The sequence below is a fragment of the Rhinichthys klamathensis genome, unplaced genomic scaffold (assembly GCF_029890125.1).
Source record: "Rhinichthys klamathensis goyatoka isolate OS25496 unplaced genomic scaffold, OSU_Roscu_1.1 h1tg000523l_1, whole genome shotgun sequence".
Taxonomy (NCBI): Eukaryota; Metazoa; Chordata; class Actinopteri; order Cypriniformes; family Leuciscidae; genus Rhinichthys; species Rhinichthys klamathensis.
This window is the reverse complement of record NW_026607002.1, coordinates 2,812,442-2,840,033: the sequence shown is the minus strand read 5'-3', so window position 1 is coordinate 2,840,033 and position 27,592 is coordinate 2,812,442. Positions and strand designations below refer to the sequence as shown.

The following is a 27,592-nucleotide window of genomic DNA, read 5'->3' as shown; positions in this document are numbered from 1 at the left end:
TCATTACCGGTGTGTAACGGGGGGTACTCTTATTTTTGCGAGCGGTCTACTTTTTGCGCGTGCTGTGAATGCAGCGGAGAGAGACGAAGAAGCGCGTGTGTGATGAGTGTGTGACTGACGCAGAAGAGAGTGCAGTGTCGCGATTGAGAAGCTCGTTCGATAAGTCGTTTCAATTGAAGATTATCGAGGCTTAAGTAGAGTAAAGAGCAACCGCAGACAGTACTAAGTGAAAGTGTGAGCAGTGACCTACGTTTGATTTTGTAGAAGACAGTTGTTCCAGTGATATGCGTTTGTGAGAATGACGCGGTGACACATTGTGAAGACCACGGAAGCGGTGAGTACATTTTAAGTGCAAACTTCGTTTGATTTTTGTCATTCAGAGACTTGTTACACGTTTTTTTGCAGTTTTATGCACTTCTCGTGTTTTGATAGATAAGTATCGTCGAGTTAGTGGCTAAACGAGACGGTTCACGTGTAATTGAGTTTCCCGCACGAGTCAGAGCACGTGAGAGTGAGCTCGCTGAAGCAGTTAGTACGCAGTACGCATTTAATGAAGAGATATAATCTTTTTCGCTGATTCCAGAGTGAAGATTGTTGTTACCCTGCCATTTAAGTGACATCTCAGTCTAATTCACCTTCAAGTTGATTTTATTTTTGAGACAGTTCATTTGTGAAACGGTTGATACCAAGTCGAGTGCATACTTGAACTTGCACACTTCAATACGGGATCTTCAGTTGTTGCAACGCACCCCACGTCCAGACAACGCACTCGAATTCATCGTTCTGTGAACTGGTATTTTCCTGATTTTCCAGTGACTGAACTGATAAACTGAACTGTGAGTGAACATTTAAAAGTGCTTATTCAAGGGTGAGATTTGATGGTATGTTTATGTTTGTTGGTTTCAAATGTGATTGTTTGAAGGGGATCTTTTGAGAAAGGTGATAATTTGTTGGAATACAAATTGACACATTGAAAATTATTTCATTTTGAAGTTCCATAAAGGATTTGTTATATCACAAGAGAAGAGTTTTACAACTTCAGTGTTGAAAAGTTGGTGTGAATTCAGAAAGAAAGACAACTCAAAGACTGTGAATTTATTTTGTTTTATTTTATTCATTCTTTAGACAAAAAGACCTAACCAATCACAAGAAAAATAAATTGTTTTAATTGTTTTTGTGCTTATGTACATTTTCATTGAGAGCTGCTAGGGAGTGGGGGTAGTCTCACTTACTTTATCAGATCTGGGGAGGGAGGAGCATAACACACTGTGTTTTAATATATGCAATTTTTCTTCAGGAAGCCACCGTGTGACATTATTATACCTGAAGCCTACCCTTGTCGATCTTTAGATTTTCCAAACAGTAAAGTAAGAAACCACATACACACATTAGCGTGTAACGAGGCTAAAAACGTTTGGGGAGCGGGGACCAAGTTCCTTTCGTTGTCCAAACTTCCAAAGCAGCCATAATCCATATTCCCCTACATGACGGGCTAAAGGCCCCGTTACAGGTGCAACAAAAACAGCTCGACTTCGCCTCGATATTTCATCCCTCCCACAGTGATCAATCAGGACATATTTTGTATCAGTGGATTGGTCGGAATTTCGGGATTATTATGATGCTAATGTCACCGCTCTATCTGAAAAACTGACTGACTCGCTCACGAGTGATGGGCTTGACACACGAGGGGACAAACGACTGCAACAGGCGAAACTCGTCGCCACCCGGCGTGTGCAAGTCTACTTGAACGAGCGCGGAATTTCACATGCACGAATGTCGCCTGTTGCTTGGCTGGAGGAGGCTGGCTGCCCTCTCTCATTATGTAATTATGTAATTACTGACGGGATCAGTCTGTGTTCTCCAAACTTTAGTTTTGACGATTGATAGACGGTGAAAAGTGACTTATTTGTTACAGTATGTGTTCCAATTTCAGCGCCACTATCGGAGCTCTGTTCACAATGACATGCAACGGCTTGTGTGTGTGTATCTGACCCTGCTGTTTAGTAAAATTAAACACAAAACACAACTTCAAAAAAGCCCCTGTAAAACGCATAACATTACATTATATTCTACATCGCTTTAACACAGATGAAGTTAAGTTAACAGAGAGTTGCCACATTATATGGCTTGTGGCCCCGCCCAGTGGAGTTACTACGTCACAACTCCAGTCTATTTTAAACGGCATTTTAGCGTCTGCTACTGATTCACAGCCATTTGAATGTAGAAATACTCAGAAATACAACTTTGAGCTTATTTTTCTCAAGATATGTCCTCTAACATAAGAAAAATGCCACAAGAACATGTTAACACCTAGAAAAACATGATTTTCATCGGAGTGGGTCTTTAAAGACTAAATTTAGAAGCGTCACCAAAGGCTGTGAACGCACTATCGATCCGGTTGTCAAGGAGACCCTCGTTCGCTAAAAATGAGACAATCAAACAATTAGAATAAATATACAGTACAGATTGGCAACAAATGCGTCATCACGGTCGTCAAGGAGACCCTCGTGCGCTGGAATGAGATCGTCAAACAATTAGAATACAGTACAGATCGGCAACAAATGCGTCGTTATGGTCGTCAAAGAGACCCTCGTGCGCTGGAATGAGATCGTCAAACAATTAGAATACAGTACAGATCGGCAACAAATGCGTCGTTATGGTCGTCAAAGAGACCCTCGTGCGCTGGAATGAGATCGTCAAACAATTAGAATACAGTACAGATCGGCAACAAATGCGTCGTCACGGTCGTCAAGGAGACCCTCGTTCGCTGGAATGAGATCGTCCAACAGTTAGAATAAATATACAGTACAGATCGGCAACGAATGCGTCGTTACGGTCGTCAAGGTGACCCTCGTTCGCTGAAATGAGATCGTCAGGTAGCTAGTTAGAGTAAAGGTACAGGTCGATGCCTCGTTCCAATAAAAGGAATGGTCGAAGACAGCTCGCAGAGGAGAATACAACTCAGTTCGGAAGCGCTCCAGTTCGACTGACTACCGGATGCAGGTAATCCTCACAGGACCATCAAATGGGTCGCATAAAGCCTAACAGCGCCCACAAAGCCTGCTGCAACACCTCCTGGCCCCCGTGTCACTGTAAAAATATAATACACATTTCAATTTAAGAAATCACCGTCTCGTGAACCTAACGTTAAAATAAGCTTAACATACCTGCGTATGGTAACTCGCCCCGCCCAGTGCACTTGATGGCGTGCCAATTATGGCCTCACATTAATAAATACAAGTTCGACGGGTCTAAAGTACTCCTCAGCCACACACTGTAAATCACATGAGTGTCAAATTACCCTTCCACACCAAACATTCATAATGAGACTTGCCACCAGTAGCTCTTACCTCCTGGACATAAACACGGCGCACAAGAAATGACGTCACTCCCAGGACCCAGAAAGACGCGCTTAATGATGTCAACCTCATCTCCTTTTATGTCCCTTGAACGTGCCGTATCCGCCCCTAATCACTATAAGGATTGATCGCATCACCACATTATTATTATTTGGAATTAAAATAGCCGCAGCCGCACATCATCTCATTTAAATTACCCTTCACCATACCTAGAGATTAGCATGGGGTACTTTCCATAAGATCATCTCTCAATGCAAATCAAACCAGCTATTAGGCTAACTGAAATAAAACCATGTCTATATGGTGAAGGGTATGTGATGATGTGGGGATATTTTAATTCTAAAGGCCAAGATAACTTTATCAAGGCAAAGCAATTTTATTTGTAAAGCGCATTATACATAGCAGCAATACAGTGCGCTTCACACAATATAGTATAAATAATTAAAATTATATATATATATAAAACACCAGCAAAGACATAAAAGAGATTAATACGCAAAAATATACAATAATACACATATATACACATGCATTCATTACGCATTAACTACAAAAAGCATCTGCAAAAAGCTTGGTCTTTAATCTATTTTTAAAAATTGTAATAGTTGGAGCATTTTTTATGTTTTCTGGAAGCTGGTTCCAGAGATGGACGCCAAAGTATTTAAAAGCAGCTTCCCCATGTTTTGTTCTAACAATAGGTTTTAGTAGAAGCTGTTTATGCTGTGATCTAAGGGGTCTTGGTTGAGTATGCTGTTGAAACATATCATGAAGGTATTTAGGTCCCATCCCCTTTATTGACTTAAAAACTAGTAAACGTGCCTTAAAATTAATCCTGTATCTAATTGGGAGTCAGTGTAAGGACTTTAAAATTGGAGTTATATGATCTATTCTTTTAGTTTTTGTAAGGATCCTGGCTGCACTGTTCCTGCACTGCACTGTTCCAATGTTCCAGTCGATGAAGCAAAATATAATGGTCTACAGTGTCGAAAGCTGCACTAAGATCTAATAATACTAAGATGGATGCCTTGCCTGCATCTATATTTAACCGGATGTCACTTGTGACTTTAGCAAGAGCTGTTTCTGTGCTATGGTGGGTCCGGAAACCTGACTGAAAATTGTCAAGGCAGTTGTTAATTGATTAAAAACAATTTTTTCAATGATTTTGCCAATGAACGGTAGGTTTGAAATCGGCCTATAGTTGCTTAATATAGATGTGTCTAAGTTATTCTTTTTGAGAAGTGGTTTTATAACAGCAGTCTTCAGGGATTTAGGAAATGTGCCCATTTGTAAGGATGAATTTATGATGTTAAGCAGTTCTGGTGCTAGAATATGAAAAACAGATTTTAAAAAAGTGGTAGGTAAAATATCTAGTGTACAAGTGGAAGAGGTGAGGCTTTGTACTGTTTTATTAAGTGTTTCAGTATCAATCAGACTAAAGTTAGCCATCCTGTTTAATGTTCCTGTAGTTATTTGTTCTGGTTGCATAGTGAAATGCTTTTGATTTATTATATTCAGTCTAATTTGATCAATTTTAGATTTAAAAAATGACGCAAACTCATTGCATTTTATGGTCGAGATGAATTCAGGTGGCAGTTTTTGTGGGGGAATTGTCCGTTTTTCCACTGTCGAGAAAAGAACTCGAGCATTATTTATGTTTTGATTGATAATGTTAGAAAAGAACAACTGTCTAGCTTTACCAGTTTCAGTATTAAAGATTTTAAGCTTTTCCTTATATTGTAGTGTACTGGGAGTTTGGTTTTTCGCCACTGTCTTTCTGTCTTCCTACATTCTCTCTTCAAGAGCTTAACTGTTGAATTAAGCTTCCATGGGGCTTTCTGTTTTTTACTGACTTTCTTAAGTTTGAATGGTGCTATATTATCCATAATATCTAACATTTGTGAATTAAAATGATCCATCAAATCATCTACTGATTTAGATGTGTGGCTCAAAATTTTTGAGCAAAAAACTTGTTCAAAGAGAGCATTGGTATGATCATTAAAGGTCCCGTTCTTCGCGATTCCATTTTTCAAACTTTAGTTAGTGTGTAATGTTGCTGTTAGAGCATAAATAATACCTGTAAAATTATATAGCTCAAAGTTCAATGCCTAGCGAGATATTTTATTTAACAGAAGACCCCTTTCAAAGCATACAGCGAACGGCCGGTTTGGACTACATCCCTCTACTTCCTTTTTTAATGACGTAACTAGAACAGTTTTTTGACTCATCTCCACCCACAGGAATACACAAAAAAAGGGGGCGTGGTCTTGTTGCGCTCCCACGGAGAAGAAGCACTTCAGCTGCGCATGCATCTCTAATTTATGGTAAGAGGCGTGACCTTTCCGGGCAACGTGCGATAAGCTGCTGTCGAATCACAACACAGGAACCGCTGGCACAATCAGAACTCGTTACGTATTTCTGAAGGAGGGATCTCATAGAACAAGGAAGTCATTAGGCTGTTTTTTGGAAAGTGAAAACAGCGGTATACAGATAAGTAAATTGTGTGAAAAATACTGTGTTTTTACACGTGAAACATGAACACATGTTATATTGCACACTGTAAACACAATCAAAGCTTCAAAAAAACATGAAGAACGGGACCTTTAATAGTTCTTTTTTCTATTATCACAGAGGTGTTAGACTTATGAGGAGACATGAAAACATCAAAGCAAATGCAGAAATGATCAGACAATGCTAAATCCTTTACAGTCACAGAAATATCAATACCCCTTGTGATCATCAGGTCAAGTGTGTGAGCGAGGAAGTGTGTTTTTTCCTGTACATGTTGAGTTAAGTTAAATGTGTTAAGCAGTGAAAGTAGTTCACTGACATAGTTGTTATCTGGATTATCAACATGCAAATTGAAATCCCCAGATATTAAAACACAGTCAAACTCTAAACAATTAAAGACAATAGTTTACCTAGTTCATCAAGAAAAACTCTAGGGGAGTGCTTAGGGGGTCTGTAGATGACCAGTAATAGAATTTGAAGGGAACCCTTAATAATTCCGCTCAATACTCAAAAGAAACAAACTCCCCAGAAGATAACTGTTTGCATTCAAAAGATGAATTAAAAATTTTGGCAATTCCACCTTTTTTGTTAGAACGAATGGCACTCATAAAATTATAATTAGGAGGGGCTGATTCAATGAGGGTAGGCACATTATTTGCCAGATCTAACCAAGTTTCAGATAGAAATAGGAAATCAAGGTTATATGCACAAATGAGATCATTTATTAAAAATGACTTAAGTAAGGATCTAATATTTAAAAGAGCAATTTTAACTATATTGATATGATCTGCTTTAGAAATCTGAGTTTGTTTAGTTACTCTTTGAAGATTTGCCAGATTTACCCCATAGGCTGGATGTAATCGATTCCTCCTATCACTTATTATTACTGGGATGGGGCTGTTTGGGACACTAGCACTAGATGAAACAAACTGAGTGGATGGACAGAGACGGAAGGGATTTTCATTTCCAGCTGGACCTTCAGAACTTGTAGATTGAGAAATATCTGAGGGCATAGAGAGAGTGTCTAGCTGGAAAAACTGTCAATGTATACCAAAGGCCATGTAATTTATAAGGATAAAAGTACATTTTTTGACTCCTTCTCTATTTGGATGAAGGCCATCTTTTCCAAACAGATCATATCTAGTCCAAAAATAATCAAAATTCCCAATGAAATTAAAACCAGCAGCAATACACATTTTTTTTAACCATATGTGCAATCCAAAAAGGCGGCTAAAAACTCACATCCCCTAGAGGGCAATGGAATGGGACCTGTTATGATGAGTTGTTTACCTAGGGAATCAGCTTTAATACAGAGGTTCTCAAAGTCTTGGTACAGTTTTGCTGACTGCCTATCCATTACATCATTTGCTCCAGCATGTACAATAACAGATTTTACAGAAGGGTGAAGATCAAGAAGTTTTGGTAAAAGAAGGACAAAATCACTGACCTTACCATCACTGAGCGAGTATGTGATGGCTTCTGGGAGTCTAATTTCTTTAACTATTGAGTCCCCAAGCAAGAGAAGTTGTGGAGAAAGAGTGTCCTTATATGAAAACACAGCAAGATTGGCAGGAAGAGTAAAGGTACCAGGGGGTTTTGTCTCCTGAAGGCCAGAGGGCAGTTTCTCCCCAGAGATGATTGCCACTGGGTTTGGAAACATTGAAGGGAAACCCAGGTGTGTGACGTCATCAGTCATCGTCGGGGTGTTTGACGGGGAAGCATGTATAGAAGCCGATTTTTCTCCCGGATAGTGTTTCATGAGAAAGGCACTCTCCCGGCCGGAAACACCAAGGGGAGAATGGCGACGGCAACGCTTTCGGATTTCAACAGGGGAGGGGGAAGAAGAAGATAGAGAGATGTCACGTTTTCTTCTTCTATGACAAGGGCCAGCAGTCCGTTTGACAGGATCTGAGAACTTAATTTCTTCATGCTGCACCTCCGGGCCAAGCGGTATTTGCACAGCAATAGGTTGCTCCAATTGGCCTTCCGGCTGGAGTGTCTGGAGCGGTGCGAAGAAATTGCTGACCGGGATGGAGAAATCATCATCCTCGGGAGTAGGGATGGGACGATTACCGGTTTCACGATAAACCACGATAAAATGTCCTGGCGGTTAGTATTATCGTTTAAAATTTAATTATCATAAAAACCGTGTTTGATTATCGTGATTTTGAACACTCGCGGTAAATCCTGTCCAGCCAGAATCAGTCTGACGCAAGCGCGAGCAGGCGCGCAGATGCAATGTTGTTTTTTTGCGCGAGAAGACATGGCGGAAGGCAGTGACAGCGCACGGGAGATTTTTCAGCCATCCAAGAGGACAAAATCGGAGGTATGGTCGTATTTTGGCTATTACAAGAGTCCCGAGGGCAATTTAATCGAGGATGGGCACCCTGTCTGCAAATCTTGCAAGAGGAAAGTCGCTGCAAAAGGGGGAAACACGTCAAATCTGCTAAGTCATCTAACGTTACGTGACAACCACTTAATCAGTTAATTTTTACCTTAATACCACAACTAACTTGGGCAAATAATTAGACAAAAAATTTATTGGAGATTAATTATTTCATTATCTCACTTGTAATTATTGCAAAGCTTCCGCGAAGAGAAAAGTTTTACAGCAAGTGGATTTGAGCCAAGACGAACGAACATATTCAAACTATTAAGGGTGACATTTAAGGGATAATGTATTGTATTCATTCATAGTAAACTTATTACAGTTTTATTTTTTACCACAGAAATAATTTCAGGGACATGAAATATTGAATTGTGATTAACTTAATGTTTTAAGTTATACATTTATAAATCCGGTTTATAAATCCATTATACAAGTTACAGTGTCCAAATCAATCGTAAAGTAAATGTGATCACTACAACAATATTGTAGTAGTATTAATACTAAATTACTCTGATTTAATTTTCAATACAATCAAAACTGAGACGCAAGACATACACATTTGAATGAAACCAGAGATTGCGTCCGCGGTGATCCGAGACATGGATGTGCGCTGTGTAGTGCGTTGCTATTTACAACAGTCATTATAAGTATGCCAGTAGTTTAGTCACCCTGACACAACCAACATATTTTGTTCATTTAATGTGTGTGTGTGTGCGTGCGTGTGTGTGTGTGTGTGTGTGTGTGTGAGAGAGAGAGAGAGAAAGTGATTTATTATTTATTAATAATAATAATAATATTCAGTCACACACATCCAGAAGTGTTATTATCATTATTAATGATAGGGTTAAATGACGGGTTCATTAAAACCTGCACTAGGAAAACTTATACCTCTCACTCTCAGGGCTCCATGTTAATGTTAATATAATGTTGATGCTTAAAAAAGTGCATATTACTGCTAATTGTATTTTTTGTTTGTTGATTTTCAAATGTTTTCAGGGTGAGCATCAGTTCTTTTTGAACATTTCCATCTCATTTTAACAAAACCGTGATAATATTGATAATCGTGATAACTTTGGTCACTATAATCGTGATATGAAATTTTCATACCGTCCCATCCCTACTCGGGAGCAAACAGAGGTAAAGACCGCCGGTTTCTTTTTTTCACCACGGACGACCAGGTAGAGGACGTATGGGCAGTCAAACTGTTAGAATCATGAGGCGTTGAAATGATAGATCCTGATGGAATTTCTCGGTACAGAGTTTCTAGACGAGAGAGGAGCAGTGATTGTCGAAGGACCGCGTCCTCCAGTAAAGCCTCAATAGATCGGAATTCCGATCTCAGGCTGGAGAACTCAGGGTTCTTTATTCTAAGCACTGTGTGTGTGTGTGTGTGTGTATACACTCACCTAAAGGATTATTAGGAACACCTGTTCAATTTCTCATCAATTTCTCATGAACAGTTAAAGACATTCAGATGGTAGAGTCAGAATTTGGCATAAACAGAATGAGAACATGGATCCATCATGCCTTGTACCAGTGTGCAGGCTGGTGGTGGTGGTGTAATGGTGTGGGGGATGTTTTCTTGGCACACTTTAGCCCCCTTAGTGCCAATTGGGCATCGTTTAAATGCCACGGCCTACCTGAGCATTGTTTCTGACCATGTCCATCCCTTTATGGCCACCATGTACCCATCCTCTGATGGCTACTTCCAGCAGGATAATGCACCATGTCACAAAGCTCGAATCATTTTAAATTGGTTTCTTGAACATGACAATGAGTTCACTGTACTAAAATGGCCCCCACAGTCACCAGATCTCAACCCAATAGAGCATCTTTGGGATGTGGTGGAACGGGAGCTTCGTGCCCTGGATGTGCATCCCACAAATCTCCATCAACTGCAAGATGCTATCCTATCAATATGGGCCAACATTTCTAAAGAATGCTTTCAGCACCTTGTTGAATCAATGCCACATAGAATTAAGGCAGTTCTGAAGGTGAAAGGGGGTCAAACACAGTATTAGTATGGTGTTCCTAATAATCCTTTAGGTGAGTGTATATATATATATATATATATATATATATATATATATATATATATATATATATATATATATATATATATATATATATATATATATAAATCGCAATTTTAACCAGAAAAATCTACAATGTATGACCAAAGTCGTGCAGCCATATAGTTTCTCTTGATATCAGCATGTTCACAGGTGTTTATTTTTTTTATTTTATTTTTTACAGGGACCAGATGCCCCACTGATGAGTCCTGCTGACTTCAACATTCACAGGAGACTCTGTACATGAACATGGTAAAATGAAAAATCAAACACCTTGGAGATGACAGGTATGTACTATGTTTCAGGAATCGCACAAAAGTGTGTGACTGTTCAAGTCTCTGATAGCACCTAATAGGGCCATTAGTGAGGGTCTTTGTCTTTCTCAGGCGTGAAACACTATATATTAATGGTTGGTTAACGCCTCCCCACATAAAGCTTTCTTACACAAAACCCTTCATACAAATTTTAAACGACTTTATTGTCTTATCTGAATGAGTAGTCAGGATGATTTTCACATAGTTTTGGAGCAAATAATATTCTAGGCTACGTGATATAATTTTCTTGTGAAGAAATAATCAGTATGGGTTTCATGACCTTATTTCAGTGACAATTATTTTTAGTTTTTTCACAAACCACGCATAAACGTCATTATCTCAAAACTACAAACGTTTACCTACATGCTGCTGACATATTATTGTAGCAGAGTCTGTGCTGAATAGAGTGTAATAAGACTTTAGCCATGAAAATGTCACAAGTAACAGAAATAACCACAAATGTCAGAGCATGTCAGAACACCTCCAGGACCCAGAAAACACCTCAGACCCCAGAGGGTTAATGTACTAATACAGTGATATAAAACAGTGGTTTTCAAACCTGTCCTGGAGGACCCCCAACACTGCACCTTTTCTTTGTCTCCCTAATCAAACACACCTGATTCAACTCATCAGCTCATTATCACATGGGTTAATGAGCTGATGAGTTGAATCAGTTGTGTTTGATTCGGGAGACAAAGAAAACGTGCAGTGTTGGGGGTCCTCCAGGACAGGTTTGAAAACCACTGATATAAAAGACCAAACTCGCAGGCTAGCAGAAGGACTCAGAATATGAACTTAACGTGCAAAGTTTAATGCTGAGCGTTTCTCAGTGATACTGGCATAAATTTGGCTTGACATTGGACATTCGCACATTTAGGGACCGTCTCTAAAGTTACATAAGACATTGTTATACACGTTTCTAGCTTCAATAGCATTTGAAGAGAACGACTAAGTCATAAAACCAACTGTAAAGTGTTCATGTAGGTGTCAGGCATATTGCGCAATTTATTCAAATAGATTGAAGTTTGCTATTGAAGTTAGAAACATTTAGGCCTATAGGACTACCAATGTTACTTTAGAGACGGTCCCTAAATGTGCGAATGTCAAGGCAACTTTACATTTAGTCTTTTAGCAGACGCTTTTATCCAAAGCGACTTACAGTTAAACTAACAACTTAGGACAACAATATGAAAGTGCTATGACCCAGTTTAACCCTCTGGGGACCAGAAACGCGCCGGCGCGTTTTGCCGTTTTTTTTTCCACATAGCAGAAAAATAGACTTAAAATTCTCTGTTGATTTTGATCGTACATATAAGTGTTATACATCAATCGATCCTGTTAATTGTCTATTATTTTTCTGTATACTCACAATAAAAACAAAGTTTTGTGCTGTTTGTCAAATAAAGAAAAATAAACATGATGCGAGTTTTGCCTTCTCTCTGTCAGTGCAGTCCATTCTGAAACACGTCCGAAAAATTAACTCTAACTCTGCAAATACTTGTCATACAGGCACGAGAGATTTTTCTTTATGAAGCTTGAATTCTCTTCTTTTCAATGAAGTAATTTATATAAAAACAAATATTCTCAGTTTATGTAATCTGTATGAAAAGAGAGTGCTGTCAGAATTTTTTTCCCCAGCTCATTACACTTCATTACGCGTTAATCTGACACGCCCACGGAGGACGCGCGCTATTCAAACGCAAATGTTGAGACAAGCCATGACAACGCCCACATCAGCCGTTCCACCGCGGCGGTAAAATGTGGGGTGTATTTTCTGCCTTTTACCGCTAAGAGGCGCTACAATCATAGACTCTGAAAAGTGTTCGTTTATTCTTTCTAATGCGTAATCTGCCGCCGCACCGCGGCTCATTCAGAGCGATTGAAAGCTGGTAGCAGATGAATTCAACAAGTGAAACGTAGTTAAAATAATTCATAATCACAATACTGAAATTAGATTACTGAAATGGAATTGAATAAATAATGAAAATAAAAATAAAAACATTTACAGCTACGTACAGACGGTAGCTCAGTGGTTAACGCAACAACACGAGCTTCGAGGAGCTTCAATCGACCCGAGTTCGAATCTCAACGTAGCATACATGTTGTTAACCGATGTTGGCCAACAGCGTTTATATTTTACCTTCTTGATGCTTAAATAGCTAACTGTTTATAACTGTTTACTTATTTAAAGTCAAGAGTTTTGTTTAATTATCATTACAACATAAATTTGCTACATTCCTGTAGAGCCGCTGCACAAAGGACATAAACTGATGAAGGAAGATTGTCAGCCGATTGCATCAGAAAATGAAAATGAAGAAGCTCGTCTTTAGTCTGCTAAATTATTGTGTAATGTAAAAGAACACTAAAATTACTTAAGTTTGAAACCAAGTTCCAACATTTCAAGGTTTAAATAAAGTGTCGGGACAGTTTTTTTTTATTTAAAACAGGGTTGCATCGGGTTAGTTTATTTCTTTTGCGATGCAAAATAAGAAACACTAGGCTAATCTTATTCTTGCGACATTTTAAATTTGTATTGCCAAAGAAATGACAGCTATATTAAACAATTAAAACAGTAGGCCTACAAAACGAAAATTGTCCAAAGCAACATAATTAAATTAAAACATGCGTTTTTCTTTGCCTCTCTCGCGCTGAATCTCTTTTTAACAAGTTTATTTAGTCTCCCTCGCTCTCCATATGAGAGAGGAACATTAACACCTAGGCCTATTGTCCTGCGCGCACGATACAGCACTGAACTGTCCCTCCAACCCCCCACCGGCTATCGTAGTCTGAGGCTGACTTAACACAAAGAGAAGTCGCAATTCACACTTAAATCGCTATTCTAGACAGTGTTGATAATGAAGGAATTAAATGATTTAAGTTACATGTAGCCTAGTGATATTTCTGTCATAAAAGTTTATTACTAAATATTTCATTATTTCAATAATTGATGAAATAAAACTGGTTTGGGCCAGCTTTTTCCAAGCAAAACTAAATATAATCTGAAAAAACGAATGTTAATTTGTTGTCATGAACAAAATGTTCAACTCAATATTAAATTCTACAGGGATCTTTGGATCCTTTCAACCAGGCATGCAATTTGTGAATTAAGTTTTTTTTATTATTCAAATAAATATCGAACCACGGTGCTTCGTGGTAATGCTGCTAAATTAAATAACATGTATATAATAATTATGAACTTAAATGAAACAATATCGCAACATTTCGACAAATACATTATTTGATCTGTTTTTACATTTTAATTCAGGGCGATTTAGCCTGCTACATTTAATTAGAGCGAGATTTTCACCCTTGTCTTGTCATTTTCTCATTGGGAAGCGCTTACATAGGCTACATGTTTGAGTAGATCCTCTGTACCTCTCGTTTTCATATGGATTACATAATCAGATAACATTTATTAGCCTGAATATTTAGACATTTCAAGGCTTTAGACATAGCCGATTTCTTATAGTGACTGAGCTGAAGTGGCTTTCGGTTCATTTTTGTGACGCGCAGTTCCCGGAGACAGAGACGACAGATAAACTTTTGTCGTTAGCAAAAGTTCGAATAAAACCCGACTTTAGATAAATGCATAGGGCCACTCGGCGTGGTCTGCCAAAACACTTAATTATAAACTTCAATATTTCATTCAAAATAATCTCAAAACGCTTTGTGAAATTTTAAAAGCCGTGCATGCATTAAGGCCACTTGAACTAATGAACAACTGAAACGCTGGTTTTGATTTTATTGTTTGTCGTTTAAACGTGCTTGTTGCATATCTCTATTTTATATTTGATATGGTCTATTGGTGAAGTAGCCTATTGCATTGATTACTGTGGAGGGAGGGGTGGGGGATTCAAATAATTCAGCAGAAGCAGGGATGTTTAGACCAGAAGGAAATCCCCGTCCCCCCTGGCAAATCACACTTTACTTAAAACCATGTTTTTAAAAACTCACTGTAGGGAATCAAAAAATAATAATAATAGGCCTAATAAAAAAAATATATATATATAGGCTATATATATAAAATTACTTTTTTTACAGAACTGCTTTTGAAATTACGATTGGTAGCCTCGTACGATTGGTACAGATGCAAAGTCGTTCTGTTGGATACTATTGTTCCTTAGTGTAAAATGGAAATGCATGGTAATTTTATTTTATAAATATAAGCAAAAAACTGTATGGTGTAACAGAGTTTTAGAGCTAGACAAATCTCTCTGCATTAATAAATATAAAATTTACAGTAGACCATGTTTGTTCGGGATTTGAACCCGTGTCATCTTGATGATCGAACCGTAAGTTCTACCGCTCGGCTATGAATTTTCTCACTAAAAAATGCCCAAACGTTTGTTTCTCACATGAGCGAGAAAACGTTTTGTCGTTAGCCTGTGAGTGTAGGCCTACTTTAGCCTACATGAATAAAAGTAGACCTTTTACAGTTTTAAAAGATGATATCTTATCTGTATGACCAACAATTACGCAGTAAGTTCTTTTAGCTGTTATGAGAAAAATAAATTCAAATGAACGCGCCGCCGCGTTTGTCAAACTCTAATTCAACATGCCAGAATAAAGCCAGATTTTAGAATAATGCATAGCCACTCGGCGTGGTGTGCCAAAATACCCTAATTATAAACTTTAAAATTTCATTCAAAACCATCTCAAAACGCTTTGTGACATTTTAAAAAGCCGTGAATGTATTAAGGCCACTGGAACCAGGATCGTAACTGAAACGCGCTGCATGTTTCAATACAGGAAGCGCTGGTTCAGATTGTATTGTTTGTTGTTTAAACGTGCATGTTGCATATTTAAAAATATTTGTTTAAAAATAAATGTTTGTTGTAGGCTTATTTGTAAATTACCATAACTAGTAGAATTTCATCCTTACTGTTAATTGACATTAGCCCCACTTACGTTTTGATAAATGTCCCTTTGCGCCACCTGGCGGTCATTTCGCGAGCGACTTTGAAATGCGACTGGTTTATTTTTATTGTATTGGTCTACTTTAAAAAAATAATACTTTATAACACATTTATGGGAAAAGACTATTTTCTTTTCAAGATGTTTCCAACTGTAACTTTGAGCCAATTCTGTAGAATGGCCCATATAGCATTTGACCAGGATTTGTTTCCAGGTATGTCTAAAAATGTGGTTTTGGCTTTCATTTATATTTTGATTGTTTGTATATATATATATATGTGTGTGTGTGTGTGTGTGTGTATATATATATATATATATATATATATGTGTAGGCTATATATATATACAAGAAAGAATGCAATGACAATTTATATATATATTGTCCTTGCATTCTTTCTTGTGTGACACCCCTGAATGAAAGGCTCATTATTATGCAGGGTCACTGTCTGAGAACCACTTAATTATTCATGATAGGGGTTGGCCCGTTCCGCCCATCCGCATATTGCCTTGGCAAACAAAAAAATGTTTTTCACAATTTAAAACAATCTATTGTTTTATGTGAATGATTAGGAAGGATGATTTTCAGATCATTTTGAAGCAAAAACTCTAGGCGACAACGTACATTAGTCAAAAGTCTTGTGGACACATATTTAGTATGTTTTTTGTGTCCTTATTTCAAAAACTTTATTTTTTAGTTTTTTCAATAACCACGCATAAACAATATTCTCTCAAAAATACAAACATGTACATACATGTTGCTCACACATTATGGTAGCCCTGTTTGTGCTAAATAGAGTGTAATTTCACCTGTGCCATTAATATGTTTATAAGCAACTGAAAAAAGCAAAAATGTCAGAGCATGTCAAAACATCTCAAGGACCCCAAAAACACCTTGGTCCCCAGAGGGTTAATCTAATGCAGTAAATGTACAATACATACTTCCCCAATAAGGTGCGAGTTTGGTCTTTTATATCACTGTAGTCCATTAAGCTACGTTAAGCGTTTTGTCCTGACGGAAGGGGAATCTTTGAGTATGATGAGGTATTGAGGGAAACCGATTATAATCCCGTTCATGGTAGAAAAAGCTGATAACATGTAAGGCTACACAGGGAAAGTAACAATGAATGAAACATAAAAACAGCTTTTGTGCCTTTATCATCTTTTCTGCATATATACTGACCCAGATAATCGTCACAAAAAACGTATTGCATGCTCAATTGTTGTAAATGAGTTTTTATGAATGAATGGCTTTCTCTAACTGTTGCTCTGGTCTTCGTCAACAACACACGCTTGCACCCCCTGCTGGTGAGGTCGACTAACAGCAGATGGAGATTATGCTCTGTAATCTACTGCTTTTCCTGCAGCTCCTGGATGTCAACGTTGAATTTACTGTCGAATTTGAACCACTGAATTTGTGGAAGCGAATTTGCAAAGCGAAATAAAATGGACCGAAACCCGCCTGTTGAATATTATAGGTTGTATTTTTAAACAGTTTGAATATTTTGGAAGTGAAATATGAAAGGTGAATATGGATTATTGAAATTTTACTAATGAAAATGTGTTTGAAATGTTTGGAATTTAAATATTCACAGCTTAAATATTCAACCATGCTAAATTTCAGCCTATAAAAATGTCAAGTCAAGTCAAATATATTTATATAGCGCTTTTCACAATACAGATTGTATCAAAGCTGCTTCACAGTATCAATCAAAACAACTTAACAGTGTTTGTTTATTACTGGGAAAAGACATCCAAGTTTGGTAGAGCTGATCAGTGGTATGATGGGTCATTTAATTTGAATATCCCCAACTGAGCAAGCCAAAGGCAACAGTGGCAAGGAACCGAAAAACTCCATCAAGTGACCCGATGGTGTCCTAAAACTCCATCAGATGACCCAATGGAGAAAAATGCAAGCCCTAAAAATACAATGCATTAAAATACAAGCAGGGTTAATGCAATGCATATATTTTTTTTCAAGTAGGCCTAGTACAATTCAACAGGCTTTTTGTTTCAAAAACATTTGGCATTATTTTACTTCCATAATTATCAGTAATACCTGCTTGTGATCTTGTAAGCACGTTAGTTATTTATCATGTTTATCCATTTGAATCTTGTAGAGAAAGAGTTTACATTGTGATTTTATTATTTTTGTATTATTCGTACATGTTATTTCTAAGAGGTTCGAACTGTGAGGGTGTGTCGAGCAGATTTGATGTATTTACAGTGTGACTTTGCAAAAGACTAACCCGGATTAGACATTAAACAAAAAAAACAAACAAAAAAAATATCACCAGTTCACCAGAAAACCTTTAGAAATCTTTTAATGCAAAACAAGTGTTAGAAGTTCAGTAAAGTTGAATCATATCATTATAAATCATGTTACAGCGGTTGAGAAAAGAGAAGGGCAACACCAAACCATTACCAGATTTAAACTTCACTACTAATTTAACCCTTAGATTTAATTAAAACAATCTGAATGTCAATTTATTTGTAAGTACAATATTTGTAAATCATGGATGTGAATGTGAACTTTGCTCACTTAGACGACTTCAGGCAATGCTTTTTCTCATGATACCATAGAGTAGAGGATCGGGTGAAACTCTTTCCACATGAAGAGCACTCGTACGGCTTCTCTCCAGTATGAACTCTCTCATGATCTTTCAGGTTTCCTAAATAAGCAAATCTCTTTTCACAGTGTGAGCACTTGTACGGTTTCTTTCCAGTATGAACTCTCTCATGATCTTTCAGGTGTCCTGACTGAGCAAATCTCTTTCCACAGTGTGAACACTTGTACGGTTTCTCTCCAGTGTGAACTCTATGGTGTTTTCTTAAGTTGCTGGATGAAGTGAAGGTCTTCCCACAGTCAAAGCACACATGAGGTCTCACACCAGTATGAATACTCTCATGCTCTTTTAAAGCTTGTAGTCGTGAAAAACTCTTTCCACAAAAAGAACAAAAGTGAGGCTTCACACCAGTATGAACCTTAAGGTGTCTTCTTAAGTTTGATTCCACAACAAATGTTTTATCACACTGATCACAGCTGAATGATCTCACTACAGAGTGACGGCGCAGATGAACACCGAGATAGCCTTTATGACTGAAACTCTTTCCACACTGAGAGCATGTGAACGGTTTTTCTCCAGTGTGAATCATCATGTGTTTCTTAAGGCCTGATTTTTGTGTGCAAGTCTTTCCACACTCAGAGCAGGTGAAAGATCCTTCTCCAGTTTTTCCAGCTCGTTTTTGTGGGAAACACTTTTCGGTCTGTTGAATGACTGTGTTTCCATCTTCATTTTTGAAATGCTGTGGATTTTGAAACTGATGTTGTTTGTCTTTATTCACTTCCATCGGGTCTAAAATCAACAAATGAAATTTTCAAAATTCAAATAAAGATTGAAAAATGAAAATACATGTATTAGTATAAATAATAAATAAGCAAAAATGCAATCATTTTTTTCAGTTTTCATCATAATGTCCCTCAACAGTCATTAAAGAGAATGAAGGAAAACACCAACCTATTTGTTCCTCTGTATCTTCATCTTTTATTCTGCAGGGTTCTTCCTTAATCTCCATCTTTACAATCGTATGTCCGTAGTTTCTCCTGGAGTAATTCCTCCTGCTTGCTTCTTCTCCTGTGGGAAGATGGGAATATTCCCCAGCATTTAAACTCTCATGAACGGCTGTGGGAGCTTCACTGACTGAAGGAGTGAATTGTGGTCGTTGTTGCTCATTTAGCAGATGATCATCACACTTACAATCACTCGAGATTATCCAGGTGCAAATGTTTTGCTCAAATAGTCGTTTAGAAATAATTCCATTTTTTTCATCAGAACACAATATATGAAACAAAAAAATCATGTCTTTTAAGTTTAAATGAAAAAGAAATAAAAGTATTGAAAAACTATTAATAACATATATGTGCACACATTTAAATCCACAATCATACATAATGCAAACCAATGATGGAAATAAGCTCAGTTAGAACAGAAAAGATTGTGATTATATTGTATATCAATAGAACGTCAAACTTGACAATTAATCGAAACTAGTTTGCACATATTTCATAATATAACAGTTTAAAGTTCAATTCAAAATTTAATATAACAATATGAACTAATCTTTAAACAAGGATGTGTGAAATAATGATATGTTAGGATAATTCTTCCCAGAATGTTTTAATACTTTCTTTAAACCGACAGGAAAACAAATAATGAAGTTATCTTCTCAAAAGCAGTGTTATTATCAGAAATGAGCTCTATATTTCAAGGACTGTTAAACTATCAATTCTTCAATTAAGTTAATAGAAAAGCTGAATGAATATTGATGAGGGTTTATTTGTCAGGATTCAGGGGAGACCCAGACGCAGAATGAGCAAGGGATTGATATTTATTAACAGAAAACCATACAAGAAAGGGTGAGGCAGGAACAGCCCAAACAGAAGAGTCAACAGGACACAACGACAGGACAGCTGTGGGTGACTTGTTACGACCCTATGGTTTGTATTTTGTTATCTCTGTTGTTTTGAAAGTCTCTCAGTGTGTCTGTTTAGGAACGTCATCTGATTGGTTCCTGCAGGATGATTGGAACGCCCATCTGATTGGTTCCTGCACGATGATTGCTGCTCGATCCTGATTGGTGCAGCTTGTTTTAAAAAGAGACATCACTTCCTTTACAGGAAGTCAGGAGATATTGTGTTTTGAGCAGAGAGAGAGTTTGTGATTTGAGTGTTAAGAGTATTGAGACTGTGAGTACTGTTGGTTTATTTGTTTTGAAAGCTGTTTGTATCTGAATATCCTCATTGGTATATTTGACCCTTTGCCTGTTTACCGACACTGATTTGGACTGCCCTTTTCAGTTTGTTTGCCTGGTTGTACATATTGTAAATACTGATTGATTTTTGGGAAAGTAGGGAGCTCGACCCCATTTTCTTTATTGTAAACTGTTTAATCTCTGTTTTTGGTTAGGGAGATAGGTTTATTGATTGTATCTTCATTTTTTTTTCTTTTGGGTTAAGGTTTAGGAAAGAGGTTTAAATTTAAGGTTGTTTTGTTTGTTATTTTGGCTTGGTCAGCTCCTGAATCTCAAGTCCCAAATTAAGAAAAATAAATAACTGTTTGTTCCAATTCCTCGCTCTTCGTTGACTCTTTCATGTTGCCCCTTTCCCCCTAGACGGGGTGTAACAGACTGCAGCAACCAAGTCCAGAGGACGACAGGTCAAAGAACTGCTTAGGACGTGACCAGGCCAGGCAGATGTTGTGGTGAAGACAGGGCAAAGGAATCATGAAGCAGAGACACTTGCTGGACACAGACCCTAGACCAGTCTAACTGCCAGGCAGAAGGAACCAGCAGACAGGAGCCAACACAAGACAACAAGAGATAACAAAAACAAGAGCTAAATAAAACGGCAAGAACTAGAACACCAGAAAAGAATAAGAAACTAAATATAACTGGAGCAATAGCAAGGGAAAAATAAAATAAAGTTATACAAATGAATAACTGGAACTAGTAAAAAAAAGAAATAAACCAAGACTGCAAGCAAGCATGAAGACAAGCTAAAGAGAATATAAATAAAAGATTAGTTAACAAAAGCAAAAACAAGAGGTGAACCAAAATAAAGCCTGGAAGAACTAGAGCAAAATAAAGACTAGGATTTGACTAGACTAAAAAATCAGGAACAAAGAAAATACTAAAACCTAGACCTGACAGAAACACTAACTGTTGCACTGACAAGCTAAGCAATAACACACACTGAACCAGCAAAGACATGAGGTAAATGAGCACAATATAATGGGAACAGCACATGAGGATCAGGTGAAAACAATCAAGGAAACGAGGACTAGACAAGGACTAAACAAGGGGGCGCGGTAACGGGAAACAAGGAGGCGGAACAAGAGCAGGACATGGAAAACACAAACAAAGACAGAGCCATGTGCTGACACACAACACAAACATAGAGACATGAAACAAACACAACACAGACAGCTAAACTTTAAAAAAGGATGTGTGAAATAATGATACGATGTTAGGTTAATTGTTCCCAGAATGTTTTACCCACATAGCAAACAGACTTGGCCCAAATGTGGCCTCATCATGGCACTGCTGGCGTGTTGCCGGCACTGGCATGCATCATGTCAGCCAACTGTGGGCCAAGTGTGGCAATGATGGCACTGCGTGCATGACGGCAGACAACATTTGGGCCGATTGTGGATGGGAGGTGTGTGGCCCAGATCATGTCAGCCAACTGTGGGCCAAGTGTGGCAATGATGGCACGTATGACGGCACACAACATTTGGGCCGATTGTGCATGGGAGGTAAGTGGCCCAGATCAGTGTAGCGATTATGGGCCATACTTTGTGTACTGGACAATTATAAGCCTGCTACTATATTTTCAAGGCAAGATTATCATGCCCCCCCCCCCCCCCGCCCTAATAGTATTTAGTTTTCAGCAATGTTCACAAAATTTAGTAATCATTAAAAAAATATACATTTACTAACATGATAATTTAGTTTTTTAAAGTATTGTTATTTATTTTAATTTGTTTTTATAAATTTGTAACTAATCCACATGAAAGTCTACGTTTTCCATACTTTTTATTTTAAGCACCACAAAATCATGTTAAAAACTTAATATCTATATTTTTTTCTAAATAACAGTTTATTTCAAACAACTGCAGTCAACTATTGTTTTGTTTTTTTGGCGCGATCTCCACGGTAACAGCAGCTTTTCTGGTTGGTGAATGAGGTTCACGTGATGCGTCGGTTGAAATTTCTCCCGCTGAAGGTTGAAGAAGATATCTCAGACAACCGCTGTTCAGGTAAGTGAAGTTCACTCTCTTTTTGGCGCTTTTTTTAATACCTGATTTCAAACTCGGATGCCACTTTTTTCTTTATTGAAGTGAACTTTTGCCTATATGGTAGCTGATCCAGCTGCCCCTGAACATGAGAATGTCAATACAGACGCGAACGGGGTGCGATAGACCGGCCTGCGGAATGTCCGAGGCGGAACAATGTAACAGTTAACGTTAATGCTGTTAAAATGATAGGAAAATCACAGCAAATTCAGCAACCGCAATTGACTTATATAGCTGAAAGTGATTCAATGGTTGTATAATGAGATTGTATGATATCTAAATCTAATCTTTGACTTAAAGATTATTACTTTTGTTTTAGCTAAACATTCTTAAAACAATAAGACAGCTATTTTTTTTTTTTTTTTTTTTTTAGCATTTTACATCAGTCATGTTGAATCAAATCTGGATTAAGTTAATCATTGTTTAACATGAAAAGGACATGCTCCATGTTTTTTTTATTTGTGATCACAGAGGCCTGCTTATTTCTTTTTGCTAGTCATGTATTGCTAGACATCTCATTCCCATGTGTGCCATATTTGTAGGCGATTGAGAGAAAAATAAATATACTGTACTATTAAAATATATACATTGAAAGAATGAAATTGATCACATACTTTTTTTTGTTGTCTAAAACAATAGTTCTCAACCTGGGTAATGTTTAGAGGTCACATCTAGGAATGCAATAAACAATTGGCCACTTATGGAAAAACTGAACCAGGAGCTAAACCTAGTAACGTACCATTGATGGATGGCAATGTTTTTCTTCCAACATATTGGACTATATAAAATTTTCTTTTTTTTCTCTCCTTTCATATTGTTTAATTATTGATGATATGTCTGTTGCTCCCCCTTCCCTGTCTGTTTGTTTGAGTGGATGTTATTTTATTTCTAAAGACAATAAAGAGTTGATCACATCACCAAAAAAAAAAACACTGAACCAGGAGAACAACCATACAAGTGGCTAATATTATCCTATGAAATTAAAGGGAATGTAATAATTATGGTTAAAATAATTAAATATAAAATATTTAGATGCGGATATAAATTGATTGATAAAAACAATGAAATTAAAGTTACTTAAAAAGATGGGAAACTCTGGCCTAAAAGCACTTACTTTCCATGATCTAACAAAATTATTAATAACAATGAGTTTTAGAGCTACATTAGTATCCTATATTGGTAAATCTGGAATAGTTGACATATTCAATGTTAATCTTTTTTTCTTTTTTTACAGGACTGTGCTTGGGCAAGAAAACTTGACAGACTGTTGGTATGGCTGGTAATTGGAGTTACAATGAGAGGAGCAATGTGAGAAGAAGGGCATTAAAAAAAGTTGATGAACTAATACAGACAATAGATAGTGAGTGTAGCAGGCAAGAGTTTGAAATAAATTATGCAGAGAGCTTCAATGATGAAACTTCTGTATGGTTTGAGGAGGAGTTTCAGGGCAGCAGAGATATTGGGAATGAACAGATTCCAAAGGATAGGTTTCTGTCTGATGAGGAGGAAATGGATCATAGTGATGCATGCAGTGACACTATTGATGACTTGAAGGATTCTCTTGCTGACTGGGCCACTGAGTTTAGCATTCCCCTGATTGCGTTATCAGCCCTGCTCTGCATTTTACAAGTTCACCATCCCTCTCTGCCAAAAGATGGGCGAACATTACTTAAAACAAAAACAGCATACAAAATAGAAACTCTATCAGGTGGAATGTTTCACTACTTTGGAATACTAAGCTCGTTTCATGGACTGTTGAATAAGATGTGGTCTGTTGTCCCAGATAGACACTTATTTAAATTACAGCTGAATTTTGATGGCCTACCCCTGTTCAAAAGCAGTAGTACTCAGTTTTGGCCCATTCTTGGTATGTTGCAGGGGTACAGTGAGAAACCAGTGCTGATTGGTCTTTTTTGTGGCAACACCAAACCAAAGTCTTTGCCAGAGTATTTGCAACATCTGGTGAGTGAATTAAAGTCACTGAGCAGTGGGTTTGTTTTTCAGGGAAAGAGGTTCTTTTTGAACATCTGCTCTGTTGTATGTGACACCCCAGCCCGAGCCTTTGTCAAAGGAGTGAAATCACACTGTGCATACCATGGATGTGACAAGTGTCACCAAATTGGTGTCCGTATAGGACATCGAATGACATTTCCTGATTTAAGTGCAAGGCGTAGAACAGACGAATGCTTTAGACAAAATACAGATGTAGAACACCACCATGAACACTCACCTTTAGCTGACCTTAATATTGACATGGTTGCCAGCTTCCCTTATGATTACATGCACTTAGTATGCTTAGGGGTTATGAGGCGTCTGCTTGATTTGTGGATGGGTCCTCCTGGACCCCTGCGTTGTCGTATGTCAAGCAGTCAAGCTTCCTTGATTTCAGAGAGACTACTTTCATTGAGGGATTACATTCCTTCTGAGTTCAATAGAAGACCACGTACACTGGCTGAAAAAAGTAGGTGGAAGGCCTCAGAATTTCGTCAGTTCCTGCTGTACACTGGACCTGTTGTACTGAAGGATGTGTTAAAGTCTCAAATATATGACAATTTCATGCTTTTGTCAATTGGCGTACACATATTACTGAGTTCAAAATATTGCTTGACGATGAACAATCTGGCCAATTCTCTTTTGGTATCTTTTGTTGAACATTTTGGTCAGCTTTATGGACAAGAATTTTTAGTTTACAATTTTCATGGTTTGGTCCATCTTTGTGAAGATGTAAAAATCCATGGTAATTTGGATTTATTTTCATCTTTTCCATTTGAGAATTTCTTGGGTCATCTTAAAAAATTGGTTAGAGGCCCACGAAATCCTTTGACGCAAGTGATCCGCAGGTTGTCTGAAATTGATGAAGCCAGCTCCAACTGTAATCTTAATGCACAGACATCCAAAGATTATAAATCGGAACATACTGAAGGGCCAGTACCACAATTTTTCACGGGAGAAGCAAAACAGTTTAAAGTGTTGTCCATTGATGGTGCAGTGATCAAAACTACAAATAGAGATTCCTGCATCAAAATAAAGAACAAGTTTGTGTTGGTTGAAAATATTATTGTTGATAGGGGAGTGGAATATTTTGTCGGTAGGGACTACAGATGCAAGGAATCATTCTTTAAATACCCTTTTGACTCTACAGAGTTGGACATCTTCATGGTTTCTAACTTGTCTTTGACAGTGAAACATTTTCAGAGAGTGGAGAGTGTGCAAAAATATGTCAGACTGCCATTTCATGACAAGTTTGTTGTCATACCTTTGCTGCATTTAAACAAACCACACGGCAGCTATTGATTTACATTATACTTAAACATTTTTTGGTAGCATGCAGTTGTTTATGGGTCCATTAAATCTGCAGTTTATATTTTGTTGCTTTCTTTGTATCTGCGGTAAATGTTGTGTGCAATTACAGTTCGCAAAAATAGTCTCTCTTCTCACATTATCCACTCAAAAGTGTTCCTACAGATTATTTCGAAAAGGCATACAAATGACTAAATTACCATTTTATTTTGTTTAGACAATGTATCACATTGTGATTTTTGAAAAAACGAATGAAGTAGAAGTGGTGCCTTCCAACTGGGTCAAAGAAAATGAATGTATGTGGCCACCAAATAAAGTGGATGTTGTAAAAGCCACAAAAAATAAGGAGCAACCTGGGGAAGGATGGACTCCACACAGGGTCAGAATTATATTTACATCGAGTAAGTATTACTTTATAGATTGTGTGTTGAGATGTTTCGGATACGTTGGCCATATATATATATATAATATATAATTATTGTAATCTTTTGTAGAGAGTTACAGTGAGGCAAGATTAAAACTACCTGAAGCTGTCGAACACACAGACCTTGCAACAGATGGGGAGGATTCCCCAATTAAACCCAAACGAAGAAGAATGTAGGTTGTCTTTATTTGTAATTTATGATTATATTTAGTCAGTGTATTGTAAAATGTGGCAGATATGCAAGTAACAAAGTGATTCTTTAGGCCAAAGAACCTACTTTTTCCTGGAGAAGATGAGGATGAAGAAATCAGTGTTGATCAGTCAAAAGATAATGGAAAGAAAAGGTAAGTTTCCATAAATTTTATTCTTTTGGTTTACTTATTTCTTACAGAACATATAGCTTATTTCTCTTTCTCTGAACAGAAAAGAAGAACTGCCTAGACCTCCGAAGATCTTTCACTCAGTTTTTTCTGACTCCCAAAGGATGCAGAAGACTGGTTCTACTCAGAAGTCTGTGTTGGCCAAATCTAAGCCAACAAAATTGTAAGCAGTATAAGTTGTTATTTTGAGTAAGGTAATTGATTAATTTAACTTAACTTGTGAAAATGCCTAAAATGCTCTGTTCTAACTTTCTTCAAACCCCTACATAGTTTACCAAATATCCCTCCAAATTCCCAAAGTCATCATACTTCTATTGTACCTAAGAGGACCCACACACATTCTGACCAGTCTCGAAGAAACCACACAACTGCTGATCCACTTGAGAGGAGCCGCACTGCTCCTAACCAGCTTCAGAGATTCCACACAAGCTGTACTTCTCCCAACTTGTCTGACAATGATTGCACTCCACCTGACCTGCTTCAGAGATGCCACGCTTCCCCTGATTCACGACAGAGAAATAGTGCAACTGCTGAGCCGTTTCAGAAGGTCCAGACTTCCTCTGATCCACTTCGAAGAGGCCACAAAACTTCAGACTCATTTCAGAGAGGCCGCATTTCCCCTGATCCGCTTCAGAGAAGCCACTCAACTGCTGAGCCGTTTCAGAAAGTCCACACTTCCCCTGACCCACTTCAAAGAAACCATGCAAATGCTGACCCGTTTCAAAGCAACACTTCCCCTGACCTGCTTCAGAGAAGCTGTATTTCTCCTGACTTGTTTGAGAGAGATTATACTCTCCCTGACCATTTTCAGAGTCACTTTCCCCCTGACCCACTGCAAAGAAGCTGCACTTCCCCTGATCGGCATCAGAGAGAGAATGTTTACCACCAGCCACAAGGACTATTAAGACATCAAGCTGTTCTTGATACTTGTAAGTATTTGTTTATTTGGAAATGTGTACTATCGTGTGCCACTTTTACATATTGTGTACCATATGGACTTAGGGGGTTTATTTCAGTTTCTTGCTTTTGTTTCAGCCCTCCTGCGTAACATTCTCACAAATCAAGAGATCATGATGGACCA

At 37.7% G+C, this 27,592-nt stretch overlaps 1 protein-coding gene and 1 long non-coding RNA gene across 2 annotated transcripts in view; one reads left to right on the top strand and one right to left on the bottom strand.

Annotated features, from left to right (window-relative positions):
* Window positions 1–18,023: 18,023 nt before the first annotated feature.
* LOC130073060 (gastrula zinc finger protein XlCGF7.1-like) overlaps window positions 18,024–27,592 on the bottom strand; it is a 296,214-nt gene continuing 286,645 nt past the window's right edge. Inside the window, exons 2-3 of the mRNA XM_056238484.1 lie at window positions 19,072–19,188; window positions 18,024–18,909 (exon numbers count right to left, since the gene is read on the bottom strand). Of these exons, the coding sequence (XP_056094459.1) occupies window positions 18,092–18,909; window positions 19,072–19,188 (935 nt within the window). The 3' untranslated portion in view covers window positions 18,024–18,091. The remainder of the gene's footprint in view (window positions 18,910–19,071; window positions 19,189–27,592) is intronic.
* Window positions 25,898–26,475, top strand: LOC130073107 (uncharacterized). Its single transcript, XR_008804214.1, has 3 exons — window positions 25,898–26,108; window positions 26,202–26,304; window positions 26,395–26,475. It is a non-coding gene; the product is annotated as an uncharacterized LOC130073107 (long non-coding RNA).